Source organism: Alosa pseudoharengus, unplaced genomic scaffold (assembly GCF_046254945.1).
Source record: "Alosa pseudoharengus isolate Yale_2024_CS ecotype anadromous, Long Island Sound unplaced genomic scaffold, YU_APseudo_1.1 YU_APseudo_1.1_scf_15, whole genome shotgun sequence".
In the NCBI taxonomy this organism is placed as follows: domain Eukaryota; kingdom Metazoa; phylum Chordata; class Actinopteri; order Clupeiformes; family Clupeidae; genus Alosa; species Alosa pseudoharengus.
In genome coordinates, this window is record NW_027468620.1 from 24,143,651 (window position 1) to 24,168,218 (window position 24,568).

General features: G+C 44.5%; 2 protein-coding genes across 4 annotated transcripts; both read left to right on the top strand.

Moving 5' to 3' along the window:
• On the top strand, nucleotides 1-13,159 carry slc1a4 (solute carrier family 1 member 4). Its single transcript, XM_076285971.1, has 8 exons — nucleotides 1-599; nucleotides 2,103-2,145; nucleotides 4,194-4,259; nucleotides 6,700-6,866; nucleotides 8,343-8,576; nucleotides 9,107-9,301; nucleotides 9,848-9,982; nucleotides 11,048-13,159. The coding sequence occupies exons 1-8, from the start codon at nucleotides 91-93 to the stop codon at nucleotides 11,313-11,315; spliced, it is 1,617 nt and encodes a 538-aa protein (XP_076142086.1). The 5' UTR covers nucleotides 1-90; the 3' UTR covers nucleotides 11,316-13,159.
• A 1,968-nt stretch (nucleotides 13,160-15,127) lies between these two features.
• On the top strand, nucleotides 15,128-24,254 carry cep68 (centrosomal protein 68). 3 transcript variants are annotated; one of them, XR_012987037.1, is made up of 7 exons: nucleotides 15,128-15,274; nucleotides 18,595-18,977; nucleotides 19,303-20,748; nucleotides 21,016-21,138; nucleotides 21,264-21,360; nucleotides 22,075-22,238; nucleotides 22,488-22,612. XR_012987037.1 is itself a non-coding variant. In XM_076285974.1 (7 exons), the coding sequence occupies exons 2-7, from the start codon at nucleotides 18,642-18,644 to the stop codon at nucleotides 22,970-22,972; spliced, it is 2,139 nt and encodes a 712-aa protein (XP_076142089.1). In that variant the 5' UTR covers nucleotides 15,129-15,274; nucleotides 18,595-18,641; the 3' UTR covers nucleotides 22,973-24,254. The 3 variants fall into 3 exon arrangements, 2 of the variants coding, with proteins under 2 accessions (XP_076142089.1, XP_076142088.1); XM_076285974.1 differs by lacking the exon at nucleotides 22,075-22,238 and adding an exon at nucleotides 22,959-24,254 and having other exon boundaries at nucleotides 15,129-15,274; nucleotides 18,595-18,971; nucleotides 22,488-22,616; XM_076285973.1 differs by lacking the exon at nucleotides 22,075-22,238 and adding an exon at nucleotides 22,959-24,254 and having other exon boundaries at nucleotides 15,130-15,274; nucleotides 22,488-22,616.
• Nucleotides 24,255-24,568: the final 314 nt, after the last annotated feature.

Sequence of the window (24,568 nt, forward strand, 5' to 3'; positions counted from 1 at the left end):
CTATAGCTGAGCGTACATCCCACACGAGCGCACGCCTAGTAGAGAACAGTACCGGTACCCGTGAAATCCGCGTGTTTCATTTCGTTCGCTATGGAGAAGTGTGAGTTAAACGGACACACTGTGTCTAAATGCCCAGAATCTTCCGGCTCAGTCAAATGTGAAAAGAAAGGGTGCAAAAACAGGTTTATGGATTTCTTTAGGAGAAATCTGTTAGTTATTCTCACGGTGTCAGGGGTTTTGGTAGGAGTTGGACTTGGTATGATTATTCGGAAAATGGATCTCACTCGGGCGCAGATGACATATTTCGCCTTTCCGGGCGAGATGTTGCTGAGGATGCTGAAGATGATCATTCTTCCCCTAGTGGTGTGCAGTCTGATCTCAGGCGCTGCCAGCCTTGACACTCGCTCGCTGGGAAAACTTGGAGGAATCGCGGTGTCTTATTTTTTGGTGACCACCCTGATAGCCTCATCCATCGGCGTGGCTCTTGCATTCATTATCAAGCCCGGTGTCGGTGCCGGTGCTCTAAACACCAATAGCTTATCTCTGGAAAGCGTGAGCACCGACAAAGAAACTACGGACTCATTTTTAGATCTTGCCAGGTAATTATTCCACTTTCTTCTCTGCAGAACTTCAACAGCATTATAATAACCCACAGTGATTGAAAACCACGCACGTAATCTACAATGCGTTTAACATGGAAGGCCAGGCTAGAATTGGCACTTGCCCACTCGCTCACTTACTCACTCCTACCCATCAGCGTGATTAGCCGTATATGGGTTATATTCATGGACGCATCCGACCATGCTGTCACTGAACTGGCAGAGACCGGTATTGCGCGACTCGAGAGTCTTCTATTCTTAAAGCAATAGGCTGGTTCATACCAGCTAATATGAAACTTTCCCTTGTTCACTCCAGTGAAACAGATGCATAGGTGCTTATGCTTAAATGTCATGCTCTATTCCAGATCTCTGCATGATGAGAAATCAAGAACTCATAGAGCATATTTTTCGTATGATCTGTGTGGCTCCAGAACACGAAGCTCAGGGCTTGTGCAATGAACGGGCTCTAAGTTGAGGAAAAGCAGACAGCTGTTAAAACACAATCATGTTCCAGTGGACCTGAGTAAGTCTTGGTTGGAGAGTGTCCCAACTGGCAAAGCCAGCACACGTCACTTATCTCTAGCCCTTCCACATACCACTCTGGGAGAACAGTCTGCTGTTTATCTCCTGTTTTTCCAGCTAGGGCTCCACATGTTGGGTTGCCTCTGTTCAGCATGCACATGTTGGTCAGTGTCAACCTTAAGACATGCCAGCAATTACTACTTGTTCACACTAATTCAGCCTATCCCTCAAGCTCACACACTACCCCAGATTGCTAAGAACACAGAGGCACTAACTGAGTTACGCAATGGTGGGATTTTAAAATCACTGGACAATAATGGGCTTTGATTGGGGGTGTTGTGAAAACCAAGTTATCGCCCCATTTGTCCGCTTGTTTCAGAAAAGGTTGTAATCCTGATCCTTACTGACGTCATGTGATATGATCAGCTGAGAACTGCTTCTCTCCACCCCCTTTAATACTGTATATGTACATCCACTTTAACTGCTCGCTTAAATATCCCATCAAATGTGCTAACTAATTTGTGCAGAGCTTGTCTGAAACAAAGAGCGAAGGACTCGTATTATACAACAAACTCTGTTGCAGCTCTCTTCACTGTAAAACAGTTCATAAAGTTCATAAAGAAGAACAGCTGTTGTGTCCCATGAGGTCCTCAAGGTAACAGTAATCCTGTGTGCAGTTCAGTTCATGTAAATAGAAAGCAATCAAATCCACTGGTGCATGGATTCTCCGGTTCCCCAGCATGTGAGTTGCTTGTAGAGACAGTAGGAGTAGTGAGAGTCCAGGGGGGAGAGGGTAAATAACAGCTGTATCTGTTCTCACTTAGAGGACACAGGCCAAGGACCCATGCTGCTGTGTAGCTTAGGAAAACGGAACCTGGAGGTTTATTCAAACAAGTCAAGACACATCCCTCCTATCGAGTTATCAAGTGATGTTGTCTTAGTGTTTTTTTATTTTTTTTTATTTGCTCACTCTTTCCACAGAAATTTGTTCCCGTCAAACCTTGTGGCAGCCGCATTCCGCTCGGTAAGTTTCTCACGACTATTTTTTCCCAACTCTCACATGATTTTCCTCACATCTTCTCCCTCTCAGCACACACACACACACACACACACACACACACACACACACACACACACACACACACACACACAATTGGCTGAATAAAAAGGTGAAATAGAGTCCAGTCTTCTGCACGGTGTGTGCTACCTCATTACCCCTGGGTAGTTAGTGTGGAAAACACACACACAATTCTCAGCCACCAGCTCCTGACGTTTTATAGGATACAACCCCCTGTCCCATAAAGAGTCTATTAAACGCCCATGAGGTGTGCTGGTTGAGTGTAGAGAGTATTCCTCTATCTCCCCTGGATAATGCCTGCCTTGTAGCTCTGCTCACCTTCTCTCATCAGGAAGAACAGAATGGCCATCTCCACGGAGATGGGCCATTCTTTTCCACCAACTCCTAGCAACGGCGCTCACATGCCTCACTGCCACCCGAAGTCTGCTGCCAGGGCCAGTCTCTCGCACAGAATGGGAGTGGAGGGAGGCTTCTCCTTCTCTGTGTGCATATGTGTGTGTGTTTGTGTGTGTGTGTGTGTGTGTGTGTGTGTGTGTGTGTGTGTGTGTGTGTGTGTGTAAAAGAGTCAACGTTAAGCTTCTGTGTGTGTATTTAAAGAGTCAGTGTGCATGCAAAATGTCAGTTTGAGCGAGTGTGTGTGTGTGTGTGTGTGTGTGTGTGTGTGTGTGTGTGTGTGTGTGTGTGTGTGTGTGTGTGTGTGTGTGTGTGTGTGTGTGTGTGCGCGTTTAATAGGTTGGTGGGGACGAGGGTCAGAGGGTTCATAGAGGTGACTGGGTCTCGCTCTCTCTCTTTCTCTCTCTCTCTCAGCCCATCGCGGCTTTAGCCAAGAGGTGTGTGGGGGCGGACAGATGGATCCCCGACTCCGGTTAGACTAACTCACTCAGTCAATAATGAGCCCATAAACGGGTCCGTCCGCGCCTGTTGCAGCACAGGGCTTAAGGGCCTACGAGACCAACAGGACCACTGAGGGTGGTTGTGTACTTTTCCACATCCCTTGCTCATCGAGAGAGGGGGACAGAGAAAGAGGGGAGAAAGAGAGAGAGGTAGTGGTGGTCACCTGGATCCAGTCCAGAATGAGGATTAAAAAGCAAATAGGGGAGGAGAGAGACAAGATGGGACCAGTGCGACCTAACCGTATGGACGAAAGATGTTTTAGCCATCAGGAGGGCTTATCCTCAGTGTAACAAAGAACCTGTTCCAGGCTGTGGGAATTCCATCTCAGTCCAGGAGTCATGAGGAGATTCCAGTTTGGAGACCACAAGAAATTAAAGCCGTGTCATGCTTCTGGTCTCCCACAGAATTTGACCTTTTAACTAACATATATCTTCCTGAGGAACTATTAAGGGCCCAAAAATCTTTAACAATGTCTGATCTGGCCATTTCCTGGGTCATATCTTTCAATCAGCACCTCAAAATTCTTTGGAATTTGTTTTAAAAAAGTTTAAATTAAAACAATTTTGCAATTTGGTTTTCATTTTCCGAAAATAAACGTAGTTATCAGAGGAGCCTCAAAACCACTTCTAAATGGACCATCTCACCAGGGGCCCTTAGGAGGCCCTTTAAAGAGGCCCTTCTTTAGGTCCGGCTGCTATGGCTGCCAGTGCATGTGGTGTGGATGTGGTATTCAGGGCCTGGGGGGGGGGGGGGCACATGCCCACATAGCGGGGGGTATCTTAGGCACGGGAGGCTCTGAATGAGCCACTGAGGAGGAGAGGGTCACCAGCATTGTCAGAGGGGGAAGCGGTTGCCAGGTTCTCCTCAGTGCTGCTCTGAAGGCGGCTTTGTCCCAGCGCTGGCCCAGCGCCCACCATCTGATAGACGTGCTCAATGCAGGGGGCCCTAACTACATGATGTAACATGGAGAGAGGCTGGCAGGGTAAGAGTTAACCGTGTTTAGGGAAAGAGGAGTGCCGTTGAACATTGAAGCAGGACTGTCTGCTGTCAAACTTGAGTCTTAACTGCTTTGTCTGATGTCTTTGATGTTTGTGTTATAGTATGCCACGGATTACAAGAACATCTCAGTGAAGACAGGCGCCAATGGAACCCTCCTCTACCAGAAGGTTGTCATTCCAAATCTACTGATTGTAATGGTTTATTTAAAAAAACATCTGTAACAGTATGTGGTGAAAATAATAATAATAAAAAATACTACTACTACTACTACTACTACTACTACTACTACTACTACTACTAATAATAATAATAATAACTGTAGGTTACCTAGTATATTCAAGACAACTGTTTATTCTTGATATCACAGGTCTTGTAGATACAGTACATGACCTCATACGTCAGATGAATGTAGTGTGAAAATGATTAAAAGAATAGTGTGGATTTGAAATGGGATGCTTGTTTGGCATCTTTCTCCCGGGTTGGTGAAAAAACTCCACACGGGCTGTTTCCTTTTCAGGAAACACTGCAAACGTACTCGAATGAATCGTAATGAATCAACATGTATGTTTGTATTTGTCAGTCAGCTCTCGCAATGAGCACAGGGCATGTAGAAGGAAGTCCGTTTTGATGACGGAGAGTAACAAGTGGGCTAGGTGGACATTGGACACAAACATAATTGACTGTAAGTGACAGACCTATTAAGGAAAGAATTTGGATTATGGTGATGAAAAAAGACCTCTGAGAAGACCCCCTGTCAATGTGTATGTGTCAATGTGTTTCCCAGTAGTCACTCATCAGTATTGCATTGCATCTATGCCATTCAGAATCAGATCTGGCTCTCAGTGGGGACATTTCCTTCACTGTGGAAATTCACCCCTGAGAGGAAATCCCTTTCTGGGAAAAAATCATCTCTTGTTTTCTGCTTCCACTGATCCTTCACTCAGAGTCATTTGGCTTCAATTATAGCCTCACAGTAATCCAGCAGCGGAGCAAGTCACTGTGACCGTGCCCTCTCGAGTGTGCACAGGGCATGGAGGCTGAAGTCCACTCTGGGCTTGGGAGCGAACGAGCGAGCGAGAGAGGAGAGGAGTGGCAGCAGTGTCTGCAGTAGCACTAGTGCCCTGTGTTTCTAGGCTGTCTCTGGGCCTCGATCAGCTACTTGGCTGTACTTAGATAGCATGCTGTTTGTTTGCCTGTGTTGGGGGCTGTGGGGGGGGGGGGGGTGAAGTTGTCTGCTCCAACTACCGGAGAGATCAAGTCAAGCAGCTGGGGATGGCAAGTCTTTCCCAGAGTGCTTTTCAAAAGCTCAGCATTTTTTTTCCACTGAAAGGGCCTTCAGATAGAATGCCTCAAAAATGCTTATTCACTCCAGTGTCAAGACACAGAGGTCTTGATTAAAATAAAAGGAAAATAGAATTTTCTCCTACTGAGAGAGAAAAAGAGAAAGGCTCTGAATACCTCACCAAAATAGACAAAGCAAGCCTCACTGGGTTCAGTAGTTTCTTGACAAGCTAAAATCTGATGGAGGGCACCTCTCCACCCGGACCGTGATGGTTCTTACCCACTGGTGCATATCTAAAGCAGGGCGCAATCGTTGTTGATCTGTGGGGATCTCCATTCCTGGCCCTCGGTCAAACTGGGGCTTACTCACGCCACACACACACCCAGCGCTGCGGTGTCAAACCGTGAGCCACCCCTCGCCGCCTGACATGGCCCAGAACAAGGGGAGGATTGAGGCGTGCGTGAGCTTCTGTCCTGTCCGATCCCCATCACAGACACTCTGGTGCCCAATGCACCCTGGTAGCCCCTACACCCCTCAACCCTCCCTTGAAAGAGATGCAGGCCGATAAGCTCAGTCCCTTTAGCCCAGGGCCTTTAGCAGCTCAGTTAGCCAGATACAATGAGATCACACACACTCGGCTGTGCATGGGCAGGGTTAGGGCAGTGGGATGCCCGGAAGTGGGAATCACCATCCAGGTGCCTGGACGATGACATGGAAGTTGTTGTTGGAAGTTGTTCAAAAGGAGAGAAGTGAATGCTACTCCATTAAGCTACCTTCAAGTCCCACTGCATGAACAGAGGCAGCTGTAGACAGTTTATTCACCCTGTGTTAAAGTAACTGTGTGCGACACAGCTCCAGTCTGCTCCACCCCTGTCTCCTGGCTTCCATTTCTGCTTCTGTGAACTCGCTGCCCTTCTGGAAGTGCAGACCATGACTTGGAGCCTCTCAGAGTTTCTGATTGACAAATTCTAACTGAGAAACTCCAGAAGGGAATGTCTCAATGCAGCATGCCGCCCAGACTTCTTGCTCAGTCAGCTTGGCTTCCAAAGGAGTTTGCACTCCGAAGAGTTGTTTTCAAACATGTACCAGTAGTTAATAAATGTTGCACTGGTTAAAATTAAACACGGCAATGATTAAATCCAAAAATCTGTTTTGGTGCCTACTTGAAAACATGTTTTGTCATGGCCACTACTAGACAGTGCATAACAATGTATGTCTATCCACTTAACAACTCCCACCGTAACCCAAAAGGATACCTGCACACTAATAATGTATAGTGGATAGAGGTAACATCCAGGGTACTCATGCTGTTGTGCTGGCTACAGGTTCCTTATGGCACCGAGACAGATGGCATGAACATCCTGGGCCTGGTGCTCTTCGCCATGGTGTTTGGGGTGGCCCTCAGGAAGCTGGGCTCAGAGGGAGAGGAGCTCATCCGCTTCTTCAACGCTTTCAACGAGGCCACCATGGTGCTGGTGTCCTGGATCATGTGGTAAGTGAGTGTAGAGAAGAACAACACTAGTACTGCCTCAGCAGCCTGACCAGTGGCTTTAGAGTCAGCCCTTCACCAGCTACATTTTCATATTTTGTTACCACCACCAGTCAGAGTGTATGTAACATTTACAACTAACTATTTGCAGTAGTTGTCAGTATTCTCCAAAGCAACTAACAATATGGCTATGATATCCATTGTATCCATATGTGTGGTAGGAAACACATGACTGACAAGTACAGCATTCGACTGGAAAAGCTTGTTAGGACTCTATGAAGTAGGGTTTGGGCTAGGACTATAAAGTAGGGTTAGGACTCTATGAAGTAGGGTTAGGGCTATGACTCTATGAAGTAGGGTTAGAGCTAAGACTATGAAGTAGGGTTAGGGTCAGGACTATGAAGTAGGGTTAGGGCTATGACTCTATGAAGTAGGGTTAGGGGCTCTATGAAGTAGGGTTAGGGTTAGGACTCTATGTGGTAGGGTTAGGGCTATGACTATGAAGTAGTGTTAGGACTCTGAAGTAGGGTTAGGGTTAGGACTCTATGAACTGGGTTAGAGTTAGAACTGATGACAGTCAGCAGTAACATAAGCACCTGACAGCCAGTAGTGCACTATCTGGGCAGCCGTGGCCTACTGTGGGCAGCCGTGGCCTACTGGTTAGCACTTCGGACCTGTAACCGGAGGGTTGCCGGTTCGAACCCCGACCAGTAGGCACGGCTGAAGTGCCCTTGAGCAAGGCACCTAACCCCTCACTGCTCCCCGAGCGCCGCTGTTGATGCAGGCAGCTCACTGCGCCGGGATTAGTGTGTGCTTCACCTCACTGTGTGTACACTGTGTGCTGTGTGTGTTTCACTAATTCACGGATTGGGATAAATGCAGATACCAAATTTCCCTCACGGGATCAAAAGAGTATATATACTTATACTTATCTGGCCCCATAAACCTGTCACCCAGATGACCTCCGCTGAAGAGTTCATGTTTTCTGCCTGTCTGTAAAGCAAACACTACACTCATTGGTCAGCAGGGGTATCCATGTGTGCTCCTCATTGGTCAGCAGGTGTGTCCATGTGTGCTCCTCATTGGTCAGCAGGCGTGTCCATGTGTGTTCCTCATTGGTCAGCAGGCCTGTCCATGTGTGCTCCTTATTGGTCAGCAGGCCTGTCCATGTGTGCTCCTCATTGGTCAGCAGGCGTGTCCATGTGTGCTCCTTATTGGTCAGCAGGCCTGTCCATGTGTGATCCTCATTGGTCAGCAGGCGTGTCCATGTGTGTTCCTCATTGGTCAGCAGGCCTGTCCATGTGTGATCCTCATTGGTCAGCAGGCATGTCCATGTGTGCTCCTCATTGGTCAGCAGGTGTGTCCATGTGTGTTCCTCATTGGTCAGCAGGCCTGTCCATGTGTGATCCTCATTGGTCAGCAGGCCTGTCCATGTGTGCTCCTCATTGGTCAGCAGGTGTGTCCATGTGTGCTCCTCAGGTACGTGCCTCTGGGCATCATGTTCCTGGTGGGCAGTAAGATCGTGGAGATGGAGGACGTGGTGCTGCTGGTCACCAGCCTGGGCAAGTACATCTTCGCCTCCATCCTGGGCCACCTCATCCACGGGGGCATCGTCCTGCCCCTCATCTATTTCGCCTTCACCCGCAAGAACCCCTTCACTTTCCTCTCGGGACTCATCACGCCATTCACCACGGCCTTCGCCACCTGCTCCAGGTAAGCTTATCTCGCACCACTGTTTGCATACAGGTCATAAACACCCGTTTGCAAATCCATGTATACACTGTATATACATATATACTGTTAATTTACTTTTAGTAGTTGTACTAAACACTCACACATAGTTAAGCTTGAAGAGGCTCAGACAGCTTCCTATAAGGTTGTGAAAACTCTTGGCTTGACCTAGTGGTTTTTATTCTCCTTTAAGATTCATCCGCTTAGTGTATTACTACAGGGCTTTGTCCTCAGTCACTCTAAGGACTGTAGGCCTTACCTTTAAACCTTTGTCCTACTTGCCAACAATACCTTACAGTTCTCTTTCTGCTAGGTGGACAGATTAATCCACAGTGCAACAGGCATTCTTAATGGGTTTTATATGTTAGTTAAGAGTTCAATCTAAGGTTGTCACACTGCCAATTTAAATTAAACCCAGCTCTGCATCTCCTTACCACTGCTGGGTGTTTCTTGACCTCAAAGTGGTGTTTGACCTTGATGAACCTGATGAACTTTGACCTGTGTTCCATCAGCTCAGCGACCCTGCCTTCCATGATGAAGTGTGTGGAGGAAAACAACGGTGTGGACAAGAGAATCAGCCGCTTCATCCTCCCTATCGGTGCAACCGTCAACATGGACGGGGCGGCCATCTTCCAGTGCGTTGCCGCTGTGTTCATCGCCCAGCTGAACAACCACGAACTGAACGCCGGCCAGATCTTCACCATCCTGTGAGTGTGTCCAGCTCTCCCTGAGTCAGAGGCTAAGCCCTTTGTGAGCACGGCCTGAGTGGCCTCTTCCACAGGATGTTTGTGAAATATAACAATGTCATTTTCCTAGAGATAACGATCTCCTGCTTTCTCTTTAAGATGTGCACAATATTCAATACAATTTAGCACATACCGGTACTAATAGGAATATATGTTTGTGTAAAAAACAATGAGCGCTGGGATGTCTACGGAGCTACGGTGAAGGGCTTGCATTTATGTGTACATGCAGACAGATCCATAGAGTTGAGCAGGAACTATACTTAAGTCAGAAGTGAGGCATCTCACTCTCCCCAGGCCCCACCAGAGCAGGAAGTCCGGAACCACAGTCTTAAAAACAGAGAAGGGGTGGCCTTCTAGGAGAGAGAGAGAGAGAAAGAGAGAGAGAGGGAGAGAGAGAGAGAGCCTTAGAGACAGCATGATATGAAAGAAACAGTCAGAGAGGAGGAGGATCCCTTAAGTAAGAGGGATAAAGTTTCATGTCTGAAATGCCATTCGTTCCCTCGATAGGGTTACTGCCACAGCCTCCAGTGTTGGAGCGGCGGGGATCCCAGCTGGCGGAATCATCACTATCGCCATCATCCTGGAGGCCATCGGGCTGCCCACCAACGACCTGTCACTCATGCTGGCTGTCGACTGGATTGTGTGAGTGCACCACCCCGGCCCCCCTGCCTCTATTTCCTTCCTGCCTTCCTTCCATGTGCACACACGTGCCTGCATGCACACACACACACACACACACACACACACACACACACAGACACACAGACACACACACACACACACACAGACACACAGACACACACACACACACACACACACACACACACACACACACACACCTTCACACGTGTGTGTACACATGTGAATACAGACAGACAGACAGACAGACAGCGTACATTCTTCCCATCACACACCCGGGTGTATGTGCACACACATGCTCAGACATACACAGATAAGCGTGAAGACACTCATCTGAGACAGCCAATGTCTATATCATTGAGACAGCCAATTGTCTTATCTATAACGTTAAAGAATCCGAACCATAGAGCACATAACATACTGTATGCTGCCCAATGCCTTTAATGTAACATAATCACAGACACAAGCTGTACTTTACACATCTATTTGTGTAATGATCTCTCCTAATGCCTGGGCAACTAGATGAGAATCTCTCACAATAGTAAGCAAGCTATTTTTGAGGAAGGTAAGTTCTGAGGAAGGTAGACCTCACTCGTGACCCCTCTAGAGGCACACTAGTAAAAAAAACAACAGTCACTGCTGTAATGTCCCTGTCTACAAGTACAGTAACTCCCCTTGTGAATCCGAGACTTCTAGTGGAGGGAGGAACTTTGTGTAATTTTAGCACTGTGCGCTGGACTAATTGCAGCGTAAGAAGAGAGGACTGGACTAGCACTGGCCTGGACTAGTGGTGCAAGGAGTGAAGTATACTGTAATAGCAGCAAAGTGGTGTGAAGACCTATGTGCTGTGAACACCCCCCCCCCCTGACCTACATGCATTACAGTAAAGCTAAACTTCTAAGCTTCAGCCTCCTAGAAAGTGCAGCGATTATAAGGCAGAGCACACTTTACAATGAGCAGTGCATGTATGTAATGAATTTAACATGAATGTCATTTATGATTTTGCTTGTATATATATATATATGGTATGATACTCAAATGTATGTGTGTGTGTGTGGGACCCTGCAGTGACCGCACTACCACCGTAGTGAACGTGGAGGGCGACGCCCTGGGGGCTGGCATCCTGCACCACATCAACGAGGAGGAGCAGAAGAAGCTACGGCAGCAGGAGGAGGAGGAACAGGGTGCGCACGAGCTCGCCGAGGTCAAGGTGGAGGCGGTGGCTAACGTGCAGGCGGACGGCGAGACTTCCCCGCTGGTCACACACCGCCCGCTCGCGCCGGACTCGTCCTGCGCCAACCTGCTGGACAAGGAGGGCATGGAGTCCGTGCTCTGAGCCCAGGGACCCTGCGTGTTCTCTTTCTCTCTTCTCTCTCTCGCTGCCTGTTTCCAGTACTACCACCACAGGGTAGTGCAGTTAACGTACGCCGAAACACATACTGAACACTGTTACCTCTTACCTGGAAAGTTTACTTGTATCTGTCATTCTGTTTTTCAGTTCAGAGAAAAAATAACAACAGAAAAATAACAACAGAGAAAATGTCTAAATGTGCCATAGTTGACATTGTTCTGGTGACAGATGGGCCATGGTTTTGTTTGTGTGGTGAAAGTGCTTGCAAGTGTCCTGCAGAATCTGTTTTTCCAATCACTACTGCCCTTTCTTCCTTCTCTCAAATTTAGTGGAAGAGGAAACTGCTTGTTTGTTTTTGTAAATCCAAAGGGAACTCTCCCAAGCTTGAAGTAGTCCGTGTTAGTGTAAACAAATAGGAGAATTATTTGCAGAGTAACCCAGGTTTTTTGTTTGTTCTATACTCTACTCGCGTGACATATTAACCGCATATTTTAATGCTAGAGAAGAGAACCTGTTTGTTGTAAATATTTGCGTGGGTTGTTCAGTGGTGTATTTTTCTGGCCAGCCAGGGATGCTGGTAAACGGTATGGACTGCATCTCTTTGTGACCGCTCAGTGCATGTTCACCGGTCCAGTTTGAATAGTCTGAGTCAAATCATGGTAGACACAACACCCTAACTGCCAAATATTCATGAAGTAGACAAATATTCTTGTGGATCGTGATAATCTCTTGCATAATTTGAAGAATGAATCCAAAACTTCCATGAAATGGAAGGATATTTTTTGTCAAAATGTTGTGTCTTATGGAGATGGTCATGGGGAAACATTGGTCCTTTTTGTGGTCACACAGCTCCAACTGCTGGTTCTTTTCAGAAAACCTAAATGCAGAACTTTTTCTATGACTGTAGCGCCACCCTGAGGTAAAATATCAGTATTAATTTTCTCTAAAAGAGAACTGTGATATTCAGCTAATTGTTTTACTCAGCATAAACATTGTCTTGTGTCAATACAAAGATAACCACTAAATGAAGGGATTGAATGACCATTTAAATTATGCAACTATTTGAAACATTTCTCATCAATGTGAATCTCAATGTCAAAATGAATGCTAAATGTATATATTTAAATGTATACTTTTCTCACATCATGAGCTTAATATCATAATTTTGTGACGGTCACAAATTTTGAGCTGGTGAAAAGATTATCTAAAAGATCATCTGAAATGTATGCATGTTAGATGATATATAGCACTTGTTTTCTGCAATTTCTGGCTCTGGCTTATTTCATGGTTGCTGCAGCAGATAGATTTGCATGTTAAATGTTTGGGTTTCCCCTTGCACCTTATTAGTGCTTTGGATCAGCCAGACTGAGGAGGTGTTACACGGCCAGCTCTTGGTTTTATGATTGTCGCAAATAGTCAAATGTATGGATCAGCTCTTAATGTCAGAAAAGTTTTGCTGTGCCGGACTGCAACCATTACAGAACTGTTTAGTTAGAAGTGCAGAATGTGTCTGGAGCAATCACAGATAGATAAGCTAAATGAAAGACTGTAATTTATTTTAATTATTTTGAAATACTGTGTAATTTGTATTGTGTTGGATACGATGGATGCCATGTCTGAATTTATTGTAATCAAATTGCAATATAGTCTATATTTTATTAACATCTTTAACACTATTAGTTTAAAGAGGGCTAGTAAAAAGTTATTATCTTCTTAACTGTGTTATACTGCCTTTCACCTTTATGTGTGAACTATCTTTGTAATACTTCTTTATACTTTTCATGGTCAAACCTCTGCTTTTAACATTAAATCTGAGCATCTATGTTGAATCAGTCTGACAAAAACTTATTTGAGGAGTTATTTCTTGATTGATTTATTTATTTGAGAGTTTTCTTCATAATGGTTCATTTGTCCGAGAAGCCCCTGGCTACAGCTTGCAGATCGGGGCTGGGCTCAATGTGGGGCGGAGCGCAACGTTGAGCTCAGCCCACCTTCAGCACGTCTTCTCACGCTGACCATGTCCGTAGGGCCTACCTGGTTTCCTGCAAGTTATATTTCTCAACATAATCTCTAAGAAGAATGCTTAAATCTATAAAAGCATTTTCTCAACTTCAAGAGAAAAAACACGGAGGTTTGTTAGGCTAACAGTAGGGCCTACACGGTCTATAATGCGTAAGGGAGCTGGTAGCCTACAATTGTAACAGCTGTACAAATGTAACAATGTTTTATTCTCAAGATATGGTGTAGCTACAGAAAGATCATAGCATGTAATTCTTACAGCCATCCAAACATGAATGGTCTACTTAATACGACCAGAGATAAAAAGGTGCAAAATTCAAAAATCATGATTTTTTTTTTTTAAACCGCAACTGTTTGTTTAAGCGTGTGCGTGTGCACTTTAATCACATGTCATTCATATCTTCAGTCCCTCTGTTTCAAGTTAACATGAGTGCCATTTATATAGTCATAGAAAATGCAATTAAATTAAAATAAAAACATGACCTGTGCGGGTCAATTGTAACCCGTCTCTATGGCAAAATGAACTGATTTTTTCGCGCAACACTTCTGATTGCAAGTTATGGATTTTGATTTTTGTGCCGCGATCACACCCAATTAAAGTTAACAGATCAACTTGAAATATCACTGTTGGACCAAATGTTTCAGACATGTAAGAAATAAGCAGTTTATAAACTATATTTACTGGTTTTATCAAGTGGACCAAAATAAAGGCTATCATAACACTGTGACATATGGTTTGCAATGGCTAATGCAATAAATTAGCTTTAACAGTCATACATTTGGACTTTTTGTTGATTTTATATGAAAACAAAAGCTCTTTGTTTAAGCCAGCAGGATTCACGTTTTTAGAACTTACATTCATGACCCTATACTGTTACAACTGTACTGCACTTTTTTATGGCTGCGTCAAGGTTGTAACAAATGTACATGCTGCTGTTAATGAAAAACATGCACATAAACAATAGGCTAGGCTATATAGAGACCAATATTATGTTATTATATTATATTATTGTTGCATGTTCCCTTTGGGACTCGCACCGGCTACTAAACTATTAAAGAAAATACCGATAGGCTAGAGATAAAATGCATTGATAATGTTATTGCCATAGGCCTATGTTTATGCAGACTGGATGTAATGATCTTTATAGCGTAGCCTACTTAGATTACCCAAGAAACGCCGATGGTGTACAGATTCTAGAAGACTATGGGGTTAAGGGACATGATTAACGTGGGCAGTAGTTCAAGGAGGGTACGCTTTTATGAAGCATTGTTCCTTGAGAAAAATTTAACTCAGAGTCCGGATAAATAGACGGACACAGAGAGGACGGGGAATGACGAGCCCAATGACGAGCTGATTTTGGGCTGAGCTCAACGTTGCGCTCCGCCTCACATTGAGCCCAGCCCCGATCTGCAAGCTGCAGCCAGGGGTAGCCTACTTGATTTGTCCTGCTCTTTGTATGCAGGACCAAACTGTCCAATGGGTGGCGCCCAACCATATCATTTGTACAGAGTACGGTCCCCTTTTTTTGAAAAGTGGGCCATTAGCTTTTTACACAGATAATGTAAAAATAGCGCAATGACTGGCGTCAGGACATTTTTATCAACACAGATCTACATAGTAACCTAGGCTTACACACTACAAAGTACAAGTTACTGATACTTTGTTTGAGACCGGAACGTGGACTGGACAGCCTTTGTCTTCTTTAAAAAAAAAAAAAAAAAACTACAGATGTGTGTCATTGGCTGGTAGCAGCAATCTCTTCCGTTAGCCCCGCCTGTTTGCAAACCATTTCCTTCACTGGGAGGAAGAATGGCTGCTGATGTTACCTCTTTGTAACTCTAATTCCGCAATTTCAGTGCAATGTATCATATCATGCGTCATTGAAACAGATCAACGTTCTGGGAAGCGTCTGGTGGAGAAAACGGTAGGCACCAAACGTTTTAGGGTTACGGAATTGTTGCTCAAACTTGTGTTTAATTCAATCAGCCTAACCTAATGATGCTGTCTGATAACCACAGGGCGAGAATCATGCATTAACTATTGTTAATGCAATCTTATATAGGCCTGTAGCCAATAACCTCAGGCTATGTCAGTGAGCTTGTAGAGGCTAAATCTATAGCTTGAGGATAACCTACAATAGCCTACTCATTTTCAGTGCTCTCATCATCATGCCACTATAACAATACATTGGGGTTTATATTACAGTGTTATACCTAATAATTGATACCCAGCTGAGAAGACACACACAGCGTTTGTTTGTGGTTAAAATGTGTCCTTTCTTTTTATCTCCCGCACTCCCTTGTTCAACTGGTTCAAATATAGCCTAGCAGTGGTGACGAACGAATTCTTTTACACGTTCCTTGCTCTCATTCCAGAGTCTCAGATAACTTTCCATGAGCTAGTATAAGTAGCCGTGACTGGAGGAGTCAAGCGCTGACTTATGGTCTGAATGACGCAATGACAGCAATTAGCCTAATGATAATAAGTTAAATTGTTTGAGAATAGAGAATCACTAAGAATCTAACATACTTAGACTCTGGGTTTCACTCTGCTTTTTCGTGACGTGATTCTGAATTGCATAGGTTTATTTGCAAATAGTGATTTGCAAGACCTCTATTCTAGGTCCTGTCAGCTAGGTCCCAATGCAGCCTACTTATTTGGTGCCTAGATGACACTATGGTAACCTGAGAAGTGATCACATTGCTCAGAAGGACACAGTTTGTCCAGTTTAAATAATAGAACATTCCCTGTTGAAAAGGTTGTGAACTCAAATTCCTGCTCAAGTGGACAACCTAAGAAGATCTTGTTTTGAGGGCTGACTATTATTGTGGGTATATCAACAATATTTAAGTAGCCCGATTGACTTTTGGGGTCTTTGCATTCAGGGGTCATTTGTTTGGGGTCCTGGACCACCTGTTGCTATGACACCCAGCGAGGCGGTCCAGGGGGTCTCTTTGGATCCTGCGTGAGCGTGAAGGGTGCAATCTCTCATCTATTCCAAAGCTTGTCCCTCTCTTTTCATCTCTGTGACCTTAGAGCTGAAACTATTATAACAGTCTGTGTCCTTCAAAACCTTACAGCCCACAAAGCTTCCACATACCCACCCTGTCATGAAGAAGTCGACCATAACTTGTGGAAATATGCTTGCTTTTAGGCTTGCTTGTTAAAGAGATAATAATTTGTTTAGATGTCATGAAAAATAAATAAATTCAATAGACCTGTTATGGCACTTTTATCATGTTGGAATGCTGGCTGGTTTGTTTACTTCAGAACAAGCATCAGATGCGTTCTGAAGACCTCTCTCTCTGGACTCTAAATCAGGAATGAGGAGTGCTGTTCATATCTCTTGAAAGTTTTGATCAGTTTTCTCGGTTTTACATGTTTGCCTGTCATGTTCAGAGTTAACCAATTTGAAAAACCCATAGATTCCCACAAGTGTCAATGTGTCACATCATGTCACAGCTATGAAACCACAGTTGTGCTATAACTTAAGTGTTTCCCATACATTGACTTACTTGTGGCGGCCCACCACAATATCAACTTTGACCACCACACAATGATTTGCCGTGTTGTACTATTTAAATTGGATGAAATCATTTTATTGTAGATCTATAGGCACCTTTGCGAAGCCTCTCCTTGTCTCTCTCTCTCTCTCGCAAACCTGCCCCTCCTCTGCATGCACGTTTAAAGAAAACATTGTCAAGTGTGCAAGGATTGTTGTTGGCATAGAAGATGACTGGTTAAATCGTGGTTAAATCAGGTTAGCATCATAAACATGATGCGCAAAACTGTTGCAACCCCCACCGCTACCTGCCACCACAAGTAGAATTGAATTCTGTGGGAAACACTGAACTTTGATGCACGGAATAATATGTTAATTTGGGACAATCTGTTATTAGTGTCAAGTAAGTCTCCTCCATATACATCCCTCTGCAGGAATAACTGACTTCAAAGCTGGCACACAACACTGGACAGCCCCTAAATAATTTTTCGTCATGTAATGATGCACAATTATTCAGTAGTGCTGTAAGTGAGATTGTAAACTGGGCCTGACTCTAGAAAAGGACTCCAATGTAAAGCCTCAGTCAGACATTAGTGAAAGTAATATGATGTCAGATACCAGCTGGTACCAGAAAGAAGAAGGTCCTCTGTTTCTCAAGGGCACTATAGATACATACACATACAATACCTTTGAATGAATAATGTTGTTTTCTGCGGTTGTTTAGGATTTTTAGGTAACAAATTGAGCAACACCTGTTTGCCCCATAGACACCAGCCACAAGCCAACAGTTTACTAAATTCAGGAAGTCACATTTGTAAAGGAAATGATCAGCAGACACAAATAATCTGTGAACTGTGATGAATAGAAAAATATTGACAATAGAAAGAGATAGACTTGGCTTTATACATATGAAAATAATGTCTGTCATATGGTGTAGCCTGAACCCTCTCAGGTTTTCATTCTCTCTCAGCCTCAACACATTAGCTCCGGAGTGGTCCACCGTGTGCAGACAGACACTTCACTTCAATTTGTCTAACATCATTGATGGTGTTTGAGGTTCCCTGGTGAGGCGGTGAAAGTCAAATCCGAAAGGTTTACATGCCAGAAACAGCACTCAGTGCACCCGTCTTTGTTACAGACAGTGTGCCATCCATATTTCACAGACTCCTCCTCTGTTGTTTGCCATGGCAACCAGAGGTACTTGAAATATGGTGACCACAAAGCACTACAGCAGCCCCACCATATGAAGCTGACAATCACCAGCAGACTAGATATGAATTACTAAAATACATTGTTCATTAACACCCCTTTCTGTTTAGACGGTTCATATCAGAATTTTAATAAATGTATGTGTGAATCTCTCTCTCTCTTTCTCTCTCTTTCTCTCTCTCTCTTTCTCTCTTTCTTTCTCTCTGTTTGTCTGTCCATGCCCAGTGTAGAGGTGGATAAAGCACTGTGTTGTGTGTTTGGTCTCAACAAGCCTGGACATGCAGCCTTAATAAAATTACTGATGCAAGCCAAGAGCAAACATATCATTACCCTCAGCTGCTCCGTGTACTTGTCCTTGTTTTGTAAATGGCCAACCTGATAAGAACCTGCCCTTTACAGGACATGTAATATCATTACCTTGTTTCTAAAACAAACCAACCCGATAGTCCATTAAAATGAATCCTGCACAGCTACTGCAAATGTGAACACTGCTTTGTGCGAGCATGACACAGCCATGTTATGTCATTACACAGCCATCACCGTGGCCACATGATGCATCAGTGGGCCTCACTGGGTTGCCATGACGCTGGGAGTTGACAGAAAGGTGCCCGAGACGCTTTGTCAGATGGAACAGACGGGGAGGTGGAGGACACGGATACCCGAGTTTGTCCGGAGCGGGCATGCTCACAAGCGATCCCAGGCACCAGGGGACAGAGAGCGAACACAGTCCACACCCAGCAATGGGGCAAAGGACTCGGACAAAGAGAGGAATTCTAACAAAAAGACGGTCACCATGGCACCAATGTCCAGGTGCATGACAAGCAAAGGGCAGTACATCGCTAGAAGACCACTAGTGTCCACGGAGCGGCATACGTCAATATTAAAGAACCCCCTCTCACATGAGCTCACGGTACAGGTGAAATAAAATAATTTATGTTATGTTATGTTATGTCATCTTTGTTATATGTGTTATGCTAATGTTATTGACTAATGCTAATGTTATTCACAGTGCTATAGAATTACATGGATTTTGGACTGTATGGAATTAGGGTTAATTTACATCCCTAATCTCTATCATTACATACAACTACTGTAGTGTGTTCGATTGATAGTATGTGTAGTGATTTGTTTGATTTGAATTATTGTAGTGTGTAGTGATTTGTTTGATTTGATTGAGATAGTTGAGAAGACCTAGACATATCTGTATTAAATATTTAATTCAATGTTTATCCCTCTTACAGGAAAAACACCAAACTGGTTTTACCAGAGACACCCTTCTCCACAATGAGAGGGAGTCACATTCCCATCGTGGGTTCAAAGACACTCTAACATGCCCCAGCCCTTCCAAGTCTTATGGCCTGTCCCCCTCAGTCTCCAGGGAGGACTTGACCTCTCCTCTCACCACTGCTGATCTGAGGACCTGGTCGACATGTGAGGAGCCGTCCTTCAGGTCCACGTCATCCCAAAACACGCCATCCAAAAAACACAGCAGACGTAGTCTCTCCAGTCCCCCGATGGACGTCTACAGCCTCACAGTGCCTCTGAGCCCCAAGTTCTCCTCCACTCAGCGATCCACCCAGACGCCTCCATCACGTCCATCGAGAAAGACCGACGCAGACCTTATGTACGTACCAGAGCCTGCTTTGAGAAGTAGCAGTAAAGTCAGCCCACCTCCATTTCATCAGATGTCACCTTACCAAGCAAATTACTGGACTTGTGCCATTCCCACTTCTCTGCCTCCTTCCCCAGACCGCAGGTCCCCAAACTGGGACCCGGACAAAGAGTACCAAGCCCTCTTGGACTACACCTACCCCCTGAGGCCAGGTCATACTAGCAAACGTGACTCTGTCGATTTAGGATCACATTTGAAGACGGACATGATTTTGGAGGACTCGGGGATCGAACTTGACCGGTTCTGTAGCTCTTCCACCCTGTCCTGTTTAGATCAGTCAGTATGTGCAAGAAGGGGCAAAGGAGGCAACCCTCAGTCAGCCAACAAGCCTTTAGGACTGCATGGTCTCAGTTCAAGAGAGCTGTCTCAGTCTAAATCATCAGACGGCAGACTGTCAAGTAGTCTGTACTCAGTCGACCACATTGGGCTTTCAGTCGAAAGCTTGGAGTGCGACGGCAAGCAACAAAGTCAGCAGTGGTTTCACTATAAAAAACTCGGTGTTTTCTCCACATCAAGGTCTCCCTCGACTTTCATCCCCACTCTGCATGTCTTGCCCCGCCCGGGGCTGCTAGGAGACAGCGACGAGGAGTTCTTGGCTCTGCCTGATCGGCTTCAGGAGATCCAAGCACTCTCCCAGCACCTGAAGGACATCTCAGCCCAGATCAGCCAGCCTGCCACCTCCAGCTGGGAGTCTCTGGAGAGGGAGACCTCCTCTACAGAGAAGCAGTCTGGAGAAACCACAGTGGTGCAGGAAGAAGATGGAGACACAGTGGAAGAGGAAGAGGAGGGAGAGGGATCTGTCTCCGGGGGTCTACCGAGAATTGAGGAACCCTTGGAGGAAATGTTTGAGTCCAGGCTGCACATGTTGAGCACAGAGGTTAATCAAAGCAGTGTGAGGGAAATGGCGTCCATTATGGATCGGCTGGGTGGAGTTTCTCTGTCAGAGTTGAGGAAGAGCTCACAGATGGACCAAGAAGATGCAGACACCAAAGAGTCGCTAATGCAGCACATTCAGGTGAGAGTGTCTATGGTAGTTATCACTGGGAAGTATTACAGGTACAACAAGAAGTTTTGGTTATACTGTAAATTCTGTGAGATTCAGAAAGGCATATCACTTCACTTCCCCTCCTTTAATAACACAAAAGATTGTCTCCGATTAGCATACATAACATTGCTTGCCATTCACAAAAGTTTGCAGCATCTGTCGTGTATACCTAAAAAACAGCAGCCTCTTCTAATATGTTACCACTGATCGGTCTGTTTGCTTTGGCTTCTCCAACAGACATTTTGTGCAAATCTCCAAGAACTTATTCAGTGGCTATACAGGGTGGTGCATAAAATGGAGGTCCTCACTCCACCCTCTGTGGATATAGAGAGTGTCAAAACCTCTCTGACGGATTACAAGGTAAGTGGTTGTAACAAGCAGAGTGCTAATTATGTCAAGATGCACTCATTTCAAGCTGCGCCTGGAAGTATGAACTTGTCCTCCATCTTTTTTCCCTATACTCACTTCCCCTTTCTGTTTGCCAGAATTTCCAGAGGGACGTCCAAGCCCATCGCCCTCTGACTGGTGCTGTCCTGCACACAGGGGAGGCTCTGCTGCGCTGCATGAACTCTACCTCTCCTGGTGAGGCTCTCCGGTTCTCAAGCTGATCAGCCGCATCATGAATGTTTAAACACAGAGAAAGAGAAAGATACACACCCAATACCTGGAAACACTCAGAGGGAGCAGAGACTTCAAAAAACACTCTCACCTTAACCTAAAGGACCTTAACCTAAGGACTGTTGCACATATCATTGTGTAGAGATCAGTAATAAAGAAGCGCACAGCAGATCATGTAAAAAGTTTGGCTGTTATTCACACAATACCACGGTTTTACCTTTACATTCTCAGGACTATCATAAATTTACACACCCGGTTAGCTATAGTGAGTTTATCGCCTCCTAGTGTTCAACATGAGGTCTGCCCCCCCCAGCTCCTTTGATGTCAGTTTATGTTGTGTTGTCGTTTATGTGTTCGTTCTTGCTAAACTCAAGTGTTTCTTACACATAAAATGAAGGCTGGGCAGGAGAGAAAACCAGCCGAGCTGCTTGTCAAGTTTCTCTTCATTCAATCATTTTACAGAAGTGAAACACAGAAAACCAAGTTACCATCAAACCTTTGTAATGGGGGGAAGAATGGATACCATTGTGTTCCTCCTTTGTCCCAAACAATGGGAAGTAGAAGTGGCCTAATGTGTCATGAAATTCAGCTGAACTTTTCAAATGTTTTTTGAAGACCATGTGACCAAAGCCATTATTGCATTCTCCTCCAGCAGAAGCAAGTCTTAAATGTCTGCAGCAGGTCAGCAGATGTCCCTGGCTTTGTTCCTCTGTACACCACTGCAGGATGTGGTGCTGTGTAACTTCATACCCATAGTCCCCTGTTCTGGCTGGAAGAGGTAGAGAGGTCAGCCAGGAGAGGGCAGCCATGCATGTCCATCCAGAAAACCAGCAGTAGCAAAGGTCTCAACTGTTTATTTTTACTCTAGTCTCCAATCCAGCCATACCTCACAAGCAAATGCTCCAGTCTCACTCCTGCAGATGGCTAGGGCTGTTAATAAACTATATTTGGCCATCCTGTGCTCATTATCTTTCTCCTCACTCTGTTGAATGGTGTTAAGTCTAAGTCTAGATGTGAGAATGTACTTGTTGCTGCGTAACCTATTTTGGCTTTGGTTGGTCTGTAATGTTTTCTCATCTGTCTCCTGTCAGTGTTGAAGGAAACTCTGGAGTTGATTGAGAGACAGTCCCGAGCCTTGGAGACCCACGCTGAACACCTGTTCTCCTCCATCCTCTCAGCTATGGACAGCCTCACAGAGGCCAGCTCCAAAGAGGGTACTGGTAAGCAGCTGACATTAAAGTCTGGTTTCATACCAAAATTTGTTGTTGACTATTTTCTTGTATCGGCTACATTATTTATTGATTCAATGACTGAACAATGTTTTACAAAATTAAATGACTGAGTGCTACACTCCACTGACTAACTAGCCATCAAATATACAGTTTGTCCTAATTTTTTATTTTATTTTTTCTTACTTTGGAGGTATCTTTTTGATTTATTCCCCACTGCTAAACTCCAGTGAATTCCACCTAGTGTTTCCAACTAATAACATCCAGATGACATCTCATTTTTTGTGGCCAAGTCTCAATACTTTGATAACCCTTGTTATTTTTCCTCCACAGAATGCTCTGACTAGGAGTACAAGTGAGGTGCGGGCTTCTGAATTTCTCTGCCTTAAGGTGTGGGCACTTTCTTCTGAGGACCAGCAACATACTCCACAACATCACATTAAAAGGAGGAAAGCCACCTTTAAATGCATTAACATCACTACATAGTGTCTAGTCTCACTTTTCACACAGATTTTGTCTTTTTTTAATAAATACTGTAAGTGTACTTCAGCCATACGTGCTTTTAGAAGTGTTTGCGGTTCACTTGTTCACCACAGTTCAAGCATACGTCAATGTACTTGTCACCAGATCCGCTCTAGAATCTTTGCTTGTCACTCCCATCTTTGACAAATGTTGTCCTGAGGTTTTTATGACAACTTTGTTTAGCCACCATCATTCTGTTTGAAATGACTTGTCGTCATCTCAAGGTGTTGGCACAGCTGCACTAATTCCCAATAATGTTGGAGCTGAATTTGGCTATGGTGGTAGCAGTACAGATCATGACTGTGATCTCAGGTAATTGCCTTATTAAATATGAATGAAAAGCACAGGGCCTGTTCTTGGCAGCTCTTTAGGTATTAGTTTTCAGCTTGAGAGATGTACAGTATGTTTACTGGTGTTCAAGTTGTGTTGTATTCTTATTCACTCAATGTGTATTATGCTGTGTAATGTTCTATCATAAACAGTGTTAGCCCTGCAATAATACTTGCTGTTTGGTTGGGATGTAACCATGCCACCTAGCCTTTGCTCTGGGAAGTTTGGAGGAATTTGCACCAATTCTTTTTTTATATTCAGTATTGACAGTTATTACACACTCGCTGAAATACCTTGAGCACCATATACTCAGTGTCCTCAAACTGAACACTTGAAGTTAAATGTGAGGTCGTTGTCAAGTTGCAGGAAAGAATATTAGCCCTTCAGGCAAAACAAAATGTGAGTTTTCTAAAAGCAGCTTTAAGCACTTTTTACAAATAGGCAAACTGGCCGGCTTTACACTGATTGCCATGGCAAAAACAAATGGACTAAAAGATGGACCCTGGACTATAAGAGGTTCTGGGCTTTATAATCGGTAACATAATTTCCCCTACCATACAAACCAGTCAGGAGGACTCCCATCCTTGCCAGTCACATATTTCGGTAAGAGGACTGAAGGGAAGTGAAGTCCAACTACAGCTAAGTCAAGACATGTTAACATCTCTCCTACAGCAGGAGTAGGACTATGAGAAATAAATCCACAAGAATGGAGCATAACTTGTTTTTAATACATGAATACTCACCATCATCTAAATAAATGTTTCTTTTTTACATAAATATTCCTCGTCTTTCTTGAAGCCACTTGTTGAACTACTTCAGTTTGGAGGAATCTTTGCTGGTCAGCTTTAGTAACTAATCCAACAGCATTCCTGGAGTGTATGGGATTCCCTGCCCTTAGCAAAATTCTTATCATTCTGGGCCAAATCCTTGGGGTTTCCTATGAAAAGGATGTCTGCCTGAATGTCAGCCTGAGTAGAACGTCTACTTTGTATGGTATTTAACAAACACTAGGTTACTACTATGGTGACAGCTTTGATTGCCAGACCATCCAAGGCTGGTCATTGGGCAAGACCCTGCACTAAGGAAAACAT